Source organism: Bos indicus x Bos taurus, chromosome 20 (assembly GCF_003369695.1).
Source record: "Bos indicus x Bos taurus breed Angus x Brahman F1 hybrid chromosome 20, Bos_hybrid_MaternalHap_v2.0, whole genome shotgun sequence".
Taxonomy (NCBI): Eukaryota; Metazoa; Chordata; class Mammalia; order Artiodactyla; family Bovidae; genus Bos; species Bos indicus x Bos taurus.
This window is the reverse complement of record NC_040095.1, coordinates 3,551,680-3,564,227: the sequence shown is the minus strand read 5'-3', so window position 1 is coordinate 3,564,227 and position 12,548 is coordinate 3,551,680. Positions and strand designations below refer to the sequence as shown.

Sequence of the window (12,548 nt, the reverse complement as noted above, 5' to 3'; positions counted from 1 at the left end):
GTCTTATTTAAATAATAACAACATGGTTTTTAAAAGTTTCAAGTGAAAAGTAAGGCCTCTTCCCAAGTTCTTAAAAAATACCTGAATAAGATACACACATGCGTCTTTGAATGTGTGTAATGTGGCAGGAATGAAACAGAAATACGTGCTCCCAGGATGGTGAAGATGTGTGGGTAGTGTGGTCATGTGCGAGGCTGGCTCACAGAGCTCTGTTTTTCACTGAAGGCTGTGGGACATTGAATGTGGCGCCTGTTTGAGAGTCCTTGAGGGACATGAAGAATTGGTCCGATGCATCCGGTTTGATAACAAGAGGATTGTCAGCGGGGCCTATGATGGGTATGTGTTTCAGATTTTCAAATGGCACAGCCACAACTATTTGAAGAGGAACAGGAAGTACTGCTTATGAAGCAGCCATGTATTGCCGGGCCCCGTGCTGGGTGTTCTATTTCCTTCGTGATAGTGGATGGCGGGTGTGACACCACTTGATGTGTGGGGACACTCAGGCCCAGAAGGATGAACTAAGCTTATGCTTTTAACCATTATCATAAACTGAAGGGAGTAGCTTAGGCTGTGCGGAAATTCAGTTCTTTGTCCCAGCCCTAAATTAAACCAGGCTTTTTTGTGTGTGTATGGTGAGTTCAATGATAAATTTATTTTCCCCTTTTGGTAGATTGAACACATCCTCTTTAAAAAGCCTCATGACTTTTAAAATGAGCAAATGGCAACCATAAACCTTTCAAGATGACCTTATATATACTTCACTGAGTTAGTTGGTCTGTTCATACTCCTATTATTAACTTTCAGCGTTTGCTTAGTTTGGAGAAAGGTATCCTTGGAATTTCACCAAGAGCCCTAGCTTCTGTCAGCGGCACCTACTCAGCCCTAGAGAGCCCCCTGATGAATGAATTTGGTGACACAGATTATCAAGTCAGGAATTGAATTGAGATAACATGAAGTTGTTTTCTTGTATCCCCTCAAATAATAGTTCTTCACCATTTCAGCAATTCGGAGAATGTGTAGGTCCTTATTTCTTCCAAAGCAAGTGTAATTGGTTTAAATACCTTGTCAAAACATCAGCAGATTGCCCACTAGCTTTTAAAATAGGCAGTTCAAATGCACTCCTTTTTGTCAAGGAAATGCTTGACAGTGTGTAAAACGTTAACTTTCCCACCCATTGCCATCTCATTCTCCGTTCTAGGAAAATCAAAGTTTGGGACTTGCAAGCTGCTCTCGACCCGCGAGCCCCGGCAAGCACGTTGTGTCTGCGCACGCTGGTGGTATGTGATCTGTTGGAATGGGAAGTGCTTCCCTGTGTTGGCAGTTGGCTCCCTGCAGATAGACCTCCCTGAGCCCGTCACTGGAAAGCTTCTACATCTCACAGCGTTCCTTCTGCGAAGTGGACTCTTCCATTAGTTTAGTCAAAATCAGAGACTATTTTCCATTCATATCACTGTGAGCTCTTTCCTCGGGAGTGTTAACACAGCTTAAAATATGAAAGCAGGCCTCCTCATTTGTAGATGGCCTGGCTTCCTCCTGGAGCGTGGAGTATTTCCTGTCTGCAGGTTTGGGAGATTTCCTAATACGGGTGTCTGTGGCTGGGTTGTGTTTTACAACGCAGCACGTTTTGTAGGTTATGGTGAACTTTCCCCTCAATCTGTGTTCTAGGCATTATTGCTGGCATACAGGAATACTTGTTTTTATATGTTAATTTTATTTTAGCAAGCTCATTAGCAAGCTTACTTCACCAAGCTCATTATTTCTAATAATCTGTTTGCTTTTGTTGTATTTTTGAGGAGACAGTTGTCTGAAAATATGGATTGATTTTTCTTATTTTTAATAGTTTTAGCTTCTATTTCTTCCCTCCTTGCATTGACTAGAACATGCGGAACTTCAGTCAGGGCCATTCTTGTTTCCTTCTTGATATTAATAGGAATACTTCTGATATTTCACCATTGATTTCGACGTTGGCTGTGGTTTGAGATAGGTATGCTTGGTCATGTTAAAAACACTATCCTTCTGGGCCTAGTTTTTACAGTGTATCAAGAATAGGTATTAAATATTGTTGCGAGACGATCAGGCAGTTTTTCTTCTTTGACATATTAATGGGACAGAATCTAGAATACAAAGTTAAATTAAAGAAAACCCTTGAAGTAGAAGCAGAATATGTGTTCCTTGGGTGAAGGGCAAAGCTCAGTAAGCTCTGGAGACTTATTTAGGAAACCTGGATAAGGAGCTGTATTTTTAGCCTGTGCCAGCTCCCTGGTGATAGGAGGGATTGTCAAGGTCTCGTTTTATTCATCAAGCTGATATGTTTCCCAGGAACACTCTGGACGTGTGTTTCGGCTACAGTTTGATGAATTTCAGATCATCAGCAGCTCGCACGATGACACAATTTTGATTTGGGATTTCTTAAATGTGCCTCCCAGTGCCCAGAATGAGACCCGTTCTCCCTCCAGAACATACACTTACATCTCCAGATAACAGTCTGCACTTCACCCGTTTCAGGTGAGTACTTCCCCACTTGTAACTTGGCTGATTGAGTCCACCTTCCCTCTGGGGAAGTAATAGGAACCAATGTGGTTAGTCTTTATTAGAGGCATCAGCTTTGCAGAGTTCTAGTATAGAACTCTAGTATAGTTCTAGTATCTTTATGGTCACATCAAAATAAGGTCTGAATCAGAATCCTGATTATTGCGGGTTTTCGTATTGCCAGAAACTATGGTTCCTGTTTTTAAAACTGTTTCCCAGGTCATATCAATTTAATACCAGTAAAAATCCCCCAATCTGTTTTGCAATATAAGGATCTTCTTTTTCTCTTTCTTTCTTGTCTTTCAGTTAAAAAAAAAAATCACCGTCCACCAAACTCTTAAAACTACCTCTCCTTCCTCCCATTACAGTCCACCCACCACCGCCATTCCCTGAAGGAGGAGTCAGAGAAGGGTGTTTGTTGAGGGAGCCCCTAAAACTCACTTTTTATCCATTAGACTCAGCAGGCACCCTGGAGAGTTCTTTGCCCTGGTTACAGGCAGCCTTAGAGCCATTGTGACCATGGATGATGGCATGTCTTGATTACAAAGGTCATCCGTTAATAGAGAACGAGAAGCCTTCCTTGGCTGTGTCCTTGAAACTGATGATCGTGTGCATCTGGACCAGTAATCCCAATTGAGAATTCCGCAAGGAGGCCTGTGCATTCTGTGCACATTAAACTTTGTAGATTGAAGAAATAATGTTGTGCATATTGTACTACCACGTATGTAAAGACTGTTAATAAAATTCATATTTATGTACATTGCTTAGTGCTTAGTAGCTTTTTATCATTGTATATTTTTCTATTTATTGAATATTAGAAGTGTAAAGAAAGTCCATGTGTAGAATTGTGACATTTGTTGGTGAAAAGATAGGGAATCACTGGTTTATAGATCACTAAGTTGACATCTTTTCAAATACTCCTTATTTCTGCTCCAGGAAATTTGACTTACTCAAGGGTCAGGCCTACAGCGAGAGGCCAGATTTGACCCTCTGCCAGTCTTCTGTATCCTTAGCACAGCAGTTTAAGAATAGTGTTTTGCACTTTAAATACTTTGGAAAACTTAACAGTATTATTTTAAGACATGTGAAAATTACATAAAATTCAAATTCCAATGCCCATAAATAGTTTTATTGGAAACAGTCATGTCTGTGTCTGTGAAACCAGGAGTTTCAACATCTAGCTCTTACCTTCTGTCCTCTATACGCTCTCCCTCACCAGCCACAGCTATTGTCTGTGGCTTTTTTCCTGCTTCAGTGGCAGAATTGAGTAGTAGTTGCAACAGAGACCATGTGGCTGACAGCATCTAAAATCTGTACACATTCTGACCTTTTAAGAAAAGTATGCTGACCTATGGTCTTGCCCCATTCCATTATTAGTGAGAAGCCAGGGTCTGCATCAGGAATGGCCAGTGTGTTTTTTCTTCATGCCAACTCGGTTTGAGCAGCAGTGCCTGGTTGGAGTACTGCCGGTCAGTAGGAAGGATGACGGGACCCCACGTGGACCCAGGAGGACTCAGTGCCACCACGGGTTGGCTGTGCCTCCTCGGCTGTAAGAGCTGAGCCACGGTAGTGACCCTTAAGTCACATACATCGTTGCTGATCCTGGTCTCAAGTGTGTTCCTGCTGTCTCTTGTGATAATGGCCATCTCCCTCGCTTTTTTTCTCTCTGGATAGATTCTTTACAAGTCAGTTGAGAAATTCACATGCCACACTTTTTACATTTATTAAATTACAGGAAATTACAGAGGAAGAAGGCAAGGATCTCTTGAATGCTTGCTCATCCCCGGCTCAGCCTTCCTTCCCCCAAAGAAAAAGAAATACATGAGGAAGGAGGAATGGACCCGAATGAAAACTGGTTTCCTCCTTCCTTCCTGGGATTTTCTTCTCCCTCTTCCGGCCACCCTTGATCCTACTGACACCTGTGGTTGTCTTCGCCCTGCCTCTGCCCTGCACTAGCGCCCTGCCTCTGCCCTGCACTAGCGCCCTGCCTCTGCCCTGCACTAGCGCCCTGCCTCTGCCCTGCACTAGCGCCCTGCCTCTGCCCTGCACTAGCGCCCTGCCTCTGCCCTGCACTACCGCCTTGCTACCTTTAGGAACAAGGCTTAGCTAGGACCAGCTACCAGGAGTTTCACCCTCTAGCTCTCACCTGCTGTCCTCTCTACCCTCCCCCACTTCAGCCTCTCATTGTTCCCTCCCAAAAACCCAGTGCTCCAACCAGACTGAATTCTGTTCCTTTTCCCTCATTACTCCTCAGACCTCTGGCCCCTTGCTCCCCTTGCTTGCGTTGTCAGGGCTTTGTAGAGACCAGCACCCCACCTTCTCTCCTTCACCTGATCTGACTTGGTTTATTCTTTGGCGTTGAAATGGTGTGCACGCCTGTCTCTCTCACGAGGCTGTGGTGCTCCTTCTTGTTCTGGAGCCCCAGTGTCTGACCCCGCACAGTGCACCGTGAGCGCTTGCTGGCCTTGGTTGGCCGAGTGGCTCCTGGGGCCAGCATGACATCGTTGTGCCCTTTCTGCTCAGCCAACCAGAATCTGACCGTAAATAAGTAAGTGTGCATAAGAAACTGCAGTGTATTCATACAGTCACCTTCCACAAACATAGAGAGTAACTCAGTAAGAAATTGGAATAAATTGTCCGCACTAGCATAGTCAAAGTACTAGATATAGTCTTCTATACACAGGTGCCTATATGTACACGTCTCCCTCTGCCCTTTCCCTTCGCTAATCTCCATTTTTGTTTTTGAATCAATTTTATTGAGGTGTGATTTTTATAAAACAGATTGTACCCACTTAAAGTATACTGTGTGACAAATTTACATTCCCCTGCAACTTCCTCCACAATCCAGATAAGAACGTTTCTGTCACCCCCAGAAGTTCCCTTGTGTCCTTGAGTCAGAACCTGACCCCACCGCAGCCTTAGCAAACACTGACCTTTCTTTCACTAGATTTCAGTTTTCCATAGTTGCACCATCCACTTTGGTAGTCATGAGCTGTGTGTAGCTATTAAGCTCATGAAATGTGTCCAGTTTGATTTAGGAACTGAGTGTTTAATTACATTTAAATTGAATTGGATTTTTAATTATATTTAATTATACTTCATTGAAACTTAAAACAGCTACATGTAGCTAGTGACTACCATGTTTGGACGAGCATCATTGTAAGAGCTTAGCTTTGACATTTAGGTCTTTGATCTCTTTAGAGTTAATTTTTGTATATAGTGTGAGGTAAGGATATCAGTGTTCTTGTTTTGTATACAGCCATCTAGTCATTCCAGCTCTATTGGATTAAGAGACTGTCCTCTTCCATTGAATTGCTTTAGTAATCTGTCAAAAACTCAATTCCCCACTTGTTTGTAGTTGTTTTTCTGGCCTCTCTTCTGTTCTGTGATCTATGGCTATCCTTTTGCCAATACCACACTGTATAATAAGTCAACTTTAAAAACATTGTTTTGATTCTTTTAGGTCCTTTTGGTTTTCATACTCATTTTTGAATGAAATTGTCAAATTCTATGAAGATTATGGGATTATGATCAGAACTGCATTGAGTCTAAAGATCATTTTGGGGAGAATTTCCATCTTTAACAAATGTTGAGTCTTCTAATCCATAAACCCAGTATATCTCTTGATTATTTAAATCTTCTTGTTTCTCTTGAGCAGTGCCTTGGCAGTTCTTAGTGTCGAAGTCTTGCACATCTTTTGTTAAGTTGATTCCGTTCTTAACTTCCATTCTAAGCTATACATTTCTCTCTCTGCGTTGCTTTTGTTGTATCCCAGTGCCTCTGCTTTTATTTTTCCCGTGTTGGAGATATGCGTAAAACAGAACATGGACAGCTCCAACTGACCGACCTGAGATGGATAGGGTCAGAGGAGGAGGTGTATCATACAGCAACTTAAATGTATCTCTTTGGTGGTTTTGAAATGTGCCACTCTACTAGAGAAGCACATGGTAAAATCTAAGACGTCTGTAGTGTGTTTTCTCCCCCCTCTGGCATATTTGATAGATGAATTATAGAGCATAGTAAACATTCACAAATTGGACAACTTTTATAGACTTTGTGAAACTGCCCTGAAACATGGTTCCTTTGACTGAGAGATGGAATAATGATCACCAGGGCTCACTCTCTCATTGGCTCTGGTGGAAAGAAAACTGAGGTGTTACTTCTTCCAGTCCCTCCTCTCACCCCCTTTTTGGGAGCCTAAGAACAACTGCGTTGTTGTGATCCACAATCACAAATCAGTGGAAAAATCTTATCTGCTTTTTAAGCAGCACAAGCATTGAAACGTCAAATGTGTTTGTCTCTTCAAAGTGAACTACTTTTGACAACTTTGGCGGTCAACTTTATAAATTTCATTGCTCTTTTCCAAGTTCTTTTCATTTATTGTAACAAGGAAAAATTATTACCATGTGATACTGTAAGATTTATGCATAATAAGAAGCACTACCATAATGATGATTTAACCTTGCAGTAAGATATTTACCCCTAAAATATAAGGTAAGAGTATTTCTGTGTCGGGAAATTAAAGCAGTAGATTTATTTGCTGAGTCATTTTTTAAAAAATTACTGACTTCTAAGAGCTATGTATACAGTAGCTCTCTTTTTTATTAGAAGACAATATAGGATCATTATTTGGAAATTAGTAAAAGTTGGTAGGCCAAAAGAAGAGAATAAATTCCTCGGTTTGCTATTATTAACTCCTTTGTATATAGCCTTTCAGGCTTTTAAAAATTGTGGTTGATAACTGTGCTTCTCCCCGCCCCCTTTATTGTGAAATTATTGCCTGTTAGCAAGGTCACTGTTTATCTAAATTATTGTTCCTAATGGCAAAATAAAATTTGGTTGTTTGGATCTGGCCCTGTTATATATTTATATTTTCCTCCCAGCTTTTAGCTATTATAAAACACATTGCCATGATTCTTTCAGCTTAGTCTTTGCCCAACCCTTTATTACCTTTGGATAGAATTCTAGAAATGTCTGCAGTGTCTAGGTTGAAAAGTATGACATTTAAAGACTTTGATACTTGGGGATACCCTGCAGAAGAGTTACATCTCTTGACATTCCCACTAGTAGCATTTGAGAGTGCTGACTTCTAATCTCTGAGTGTTAATATTTTTTAAATAATTCAAGTACTCTTTGTATCCTTCATGGGGAAAATAGTGGCAGATGAAGTTGAATCTGTCTTGAATTTATTGAGAAACATTAGGATTCTTGGTCTTAGTGAAAATTACCAATCTTTTAGGAAAATTGTCTTTAAATAGTATATAAGCTTTAAAAACAAATCAAAAGCTTTAAAAAACAACCCCCACCCCTTTTTCTTTCTTTCTATTTTACACCATAGAGTTTTAGACCTAAAGGCAACTTAGATCTTCCAGGCCAGTGGTGTTTGGAAAGGATTGTAACTTATTAGTGGTTGTGAAATCATTTCGATGGATTTTGACTTTGGGTGAAATTTAGGATATAAAGTGTGAACCTGCATTGTTCATAGTAATGATAAGTATTGTTTCGTGAGTGTTCTGCTTAGGAGTGTGTGTATGTGTTTGTGTACGTGTAGAGACTGTGATTAAAACATGTTCCTCACTCAAGGTCATGTGTGCTCAGTTGCTTCAGTTGTAAACGTCCAACTCTTTGCGACCCCTTGGACTGTAGCCCGCCAGGCTGCTCTGTCCATGGGATTCTCCAGGCAAGAATAGGAGTGGGTTGCCATTTCCTCCTCCAGGGAATCCTCCCAACTCAGGGACTGAACCCATGTCTCATACATCTGCATCGGCAGGCAGGCTCTTTATCAGTAGCGCCACCTGGGTAGCTCACTCAAGTTCATGGTCAAAAAAAATAGAGACCATTCAGTTGCCTCCCCCTCTGCATTGTGTTTTCCTCTTATAAATGATTTATTTCAAAAAGGAGTAATTCCTGACTATTAGCATTCTATTTAGAACGAATACTTTAGGGGCTTTCTTGGTGATCCAGTGGTTAAGACTCCACACTGCCAATGCAGGGGGCCTGGGTTCCATCCCTGGTGGGAGAACTAGATCTCGCATGCTGCAGCTGAGATCCCAGCACAGCCAATTTTTTTTTTTTTTTTAAAGAAGGAATACTTTATTTACTAGCCTTTACATATTTTTTGTTTTACAGTGACAGATAAAGGCTCTTGGTCTTTCATAAGAGAGGCCTGGTGGGCTCTGGGTGGCATAAATTTAAGATGATGCTAATTATAAAATGTAACTTTGAGCATATATTACATGCATAACCTTTAGCAGTGTGAAAAATGATAGGGTATAGGGTCAGTCATCTCTTTGAATCCCCTCTCTGTCACTTAAGCTAATGCTTTTTTTCCCCTTGAAGTCTAGTTTATTTGCAATGTTGTGATAATTTGTGCTGTACAGCAAAGTGACTGAGTTATACACATAAATATATTCTTTTTTATATATTCTTTTCCATTATGGTTTATCCCAGGATATAAGGGCTAATGCTTTAAACTAAATAATGTTTCTGAGCCTCAGTTCTCTCTTTTAAGTGAGTATAATAGCTGCTCCCTCATAAGTTTGTTGTGAGGTTTAAATAAATGTGACGCCTGGTACGTAGTATGCTCAAAACAGTTTGCAGCGTCTGTTTTGATGCTGGTTATTTGACAGTCAGTGTTAACGTGTGCACAGCAATGTATGTGTCTTTGTGGAGATGTATGGGCTGTGATATATATCTTCACATCCAACCAGAATATCCATCCATGCTCCCTTTGGTTTTTTTTGTTTGTTTGTGTTTTTTTTCCCCAGGGTTTCCTAGTCTTGAACTACTGGCTACGCGGCTACCAAATGCCTAAGGGAGTTCTTCACAGCTGAGTTAAGAAGCTGGAATTGGTTCTAGACGCTGGGTAGATGCAAAGCAGCCTAACTCTTCAAGTACCGATATTTCTCACCTCCGATTCCGGCCTCTGCTTTGAGAAGGATACCTTAGCCTCACCGACTTTCAGTAGTACAGAAGCCCACTTCCTCCCCCTACCAGTGAAAACAAATCTAACGCTTCAAATGTAAATTGTTCATATGAGAGGAACGTAAAGTCTGTTTTGCAGAAGTAAATCGACCGTCAAGAGAAGACTTGGCCTCTAATTTATATTGCTTTGCACTTTGGTCTGATATTAAGAAACAGCATTCTTCGGTGAAATTTGGGTGCCAAACACCTACCCAGAATGTCCAGGGCTTCCCTTTTCAGAAGTTAGCATTCTCCTTTTGACCGTCCAAGTCATGATGAATTCTGACTTGTATTAGGAACATGTTGGACAATGGAAACATTTCTCTGGATTGATTGATATTTTTTTGGATTATACTTCCTTTCTGTACCAATTTCTTTTAATTTAAAGAACTATATGCCAGGTTATATTCTCTCCCAACAGGTGATACAGCTCTTCTTCTTCTGTTAACTGTTCTCCGTACCCGCCACCATCTCCTGATATTCAGTAGAGTAACACCTTCACACGTGTGCTTGCCTCCTAATTTAAAATACTGTGTCGCATGTAGATATAATGTACATAACAGTTTAACCTCAAGGTTGCTCGAGTCGGGGCCCCCGTGCCTGAGACACTAATCCACAGTGTGTTCGCACTTCACCATGGGCTGGGCTCAAGAACCCGCTCCCAGGGTCGATGTGGATGACCTGGAACCCTTCCTGCAGTATTCATACAGTGTTTTCATTTTGTCATTGTCATTGTGCGTGTGTGGGAGGGGTGTGTGTGTTTTAATGAGAATCTTGTTTTAAGATGTAATTTCTGAAGTTGAACACGAAATGTTTTGTTTGTCATGCAGTATATACAATAAGAGAGGTACCTTAAATGTTTTTGTTGTTCTTTTCTTCATCAGTACTCCTCTGTATTCGTGGTTACTTCCCATGGCATTCATTCATCTGATTTCTCATCCCAGGTCACGCTCTGTGTGTTAGTAACCCTGGAAAGGGAAGGATGAGACAGACCTACTCACTGACTGCCCCACCTCCAGCGTTTGTGCGTCCTGCCCGGATCGGGTTGGTGGCAGGGCCCATTTGTGTGTTGGAGCCCGGGGTTCCAGGTCAGGCTGGTTCAGGGGCCCGTCTTGAGTGGAAGAGTCCTCCCAGGAGGTGTGAAGCCTCAGGCTCACGAACCCCATCCCTGTCATCCCTGGTGCCTGCTGCCGTGGCCCCAGCAAGCTCCCCTGGCTCCCAGGCGCTCTGCAGCCGGAAATGTGTGAATGGCACTGTCACGATGACCCGCATGGAAAGGATGTTGGTGTCCAGTTGGCCCTCCTTTTCCCTTGTCCAGTATTAGGTTTTGATTTGCCCTTTGCCACTGTTTCCAAAGATCAAGGAAGGTCGCTAACATTTTCAAGGACCAATGAGAACCTCCTGTTAACTAAACCTCTTCCCGTGAGAGCACACTCTCCCCAGAGGGGAAGGTACCTGGGCTCTGCTTTGTCCTTTTGCATTAAGAACGGTGTGGGGATCAATGTGTGTCTGTGATTGCTTATTGGGTTGGTTGGTTTTGTTTTCCTTTGTCCTTTTAAAAAATAACATCCTTCTCTCGTATATGTTATTAAGTTAATTTCTATTTTTGAGGAGTCTCAAAGTATAAAAAAATACATCTCCATTCATCCAGTGGATGTGTGAGCCTGAGGGTGGTTATGCGAGTTGTTTTCACTGACCCGCTCTTCATTCTACAGCTTAAACAGCAGGCTGGGTAGGAGAGCCCGGGGCGGGGCAGGGGGGAGGGGAGGAGGCGCTGCTTCTGAACGGATGGACTTTCTGTTGTTTTGCATGTTTAATATAGAAGTTCCTGTTCCTTGGGAGATCATGGCCTTTGAATATGCACACAACCTTTGAATTGTGCCTACTAAATTATAGCAGGGGACTTTGGCACCCAAGGAATTCCGACTTTCTGGGATTATAGTAGTAATTCCCAGCCGTACTCTGGACTTTATTTTGCTAACCATAATTGAGCAACTGTAAATTACTGCTATATTAATGTTTTAAAGCACTGGGATAGTCTAATTCTAACTTGTAATTAATTATGTTTGCCAATTATCTGTTTGAAATAAATTTGTGTCTGAACAGCTATTAAAACTGTTAAATTGTACAGATATTATTCATGACAGCTTTGTACTGTGGAATGTGCTTAATAAAAAACAAAAAGTTTGACCTTTGTCCAATAAATTGCTAAGTAATGTCAATAAATCAAGTATGAGTATTATGCAGTACACCTGATCTGGCTTCGTGCAATTGTTCTTTCAGCCACTAATTCAAAGCCAGTACTGTATTAATAAAGTGTTGCGATGCTATGATGTTCTATTAAGAAATTCCCGCCCTCCCCCCCAAAAAAAACTGTTAACATGCTGTCAGTAATTCAGTGACGTACAGTTAAAGTTTTAGATTAAAAAAAGAAAGAAAGAAAGAAACATCTGCTCTGTACCACGAGGTTAAAGGCAAAGTACTCTCTTTGGCCTGTGAGAACTGGTATGAGATAATGCCTGTCTCTGCCTAGGGACCTTTTCCTGAAAGCCAGCTTTAACCTCAGGAGTTGGAGGCTGGTTCAGATCTCCTCCCCAGCTAGTTCACTTCCCACAAATGCTTAATTGCTTCACAAGTTACTGTGAGAATGGTCCCTTAAATGTGCCCAAGGACTCAAAGTGGGAGTGGATCCTCTGAATCCAGGGGGTTCGGGGGGCATGTACAGTTAAGGGGGGGGCATGTACAGTTAAATTGCAGCCCTTTAAGGGACATGAAATTGTCTTTCCTTTTGGCAGATTGACACATGACTGAGGACTAAAGCAGAAGGAATACAGTTAGTATCTTCAGGATTCTGTTCAGAAGTCCTGAGTAGTTGCTGAGCTTTCCTGATAACTAGATTCACACCAGCCTTTAGTCAGCTCAGTTGTTTATTTGGACTTTTTTTGAGATGAAATTAGAGTAATTCTACACAGCTTTGCTCCCACTCATTTTTCTTGTAAAAATTTTTTTTAAGAATAGGTAGTACACATAAGATTGTTGTGGTTTAGTTGCTAGGT

The 12,548-nt window shown here is 41.5% G+C and overlaps 1 protein-coding gene and 1 pseudogene across 9 annotated transcripts in view; both read left to right on the top strand.

Moving 5' to 3' along the window:
* The window catches only part of FBXW11 (F-box and WD repeat domain containing 11), a 131,621-nt gene extending 119,873 nt beyond the window's left edge, over nucleotides 1-11,748 (top strand). For 4 of the 9 annotated variants that reach the window (XM_027520518.1, XM_027520524.1, XM_027520519.1 and 1 more), the window contains 4 exons: nucleotides 226-336; nucleotides 1,199-1,277; nucleotides 2,320-2,505; nucleotides 9,297-11,748. In XM_027520518.1, the coding sequence (XP_027376319.1) occupies nucleotides 226-336; nucleotides 1,199-1,277; nucleotides 2,320-2,481 (352 nt within the window). In that variant the 3' untranslated portion in view covers nucleotides 2,482-2,505; nucleotides 9,297-11,748. Of the gene's footprint in view, nucleotides 1-225; nucleotides 337-1,198; nucleotides 1,278-2,319; nucleotides 2,506-2,835; nucleotides 3,288-9,296 lie in introns of those variants that run through there. The other 5 variants (XM_027520522.1, XM_027520520.1, XM_027520521.1 and 2 more) reach the window with 4 other exon arrangements.
* LOC113878836 overlaps nucleotides 4,012-12,548 on the top strand; it is a 54,038-nt pseudogene continuing 45,501 nt past the window's right edge.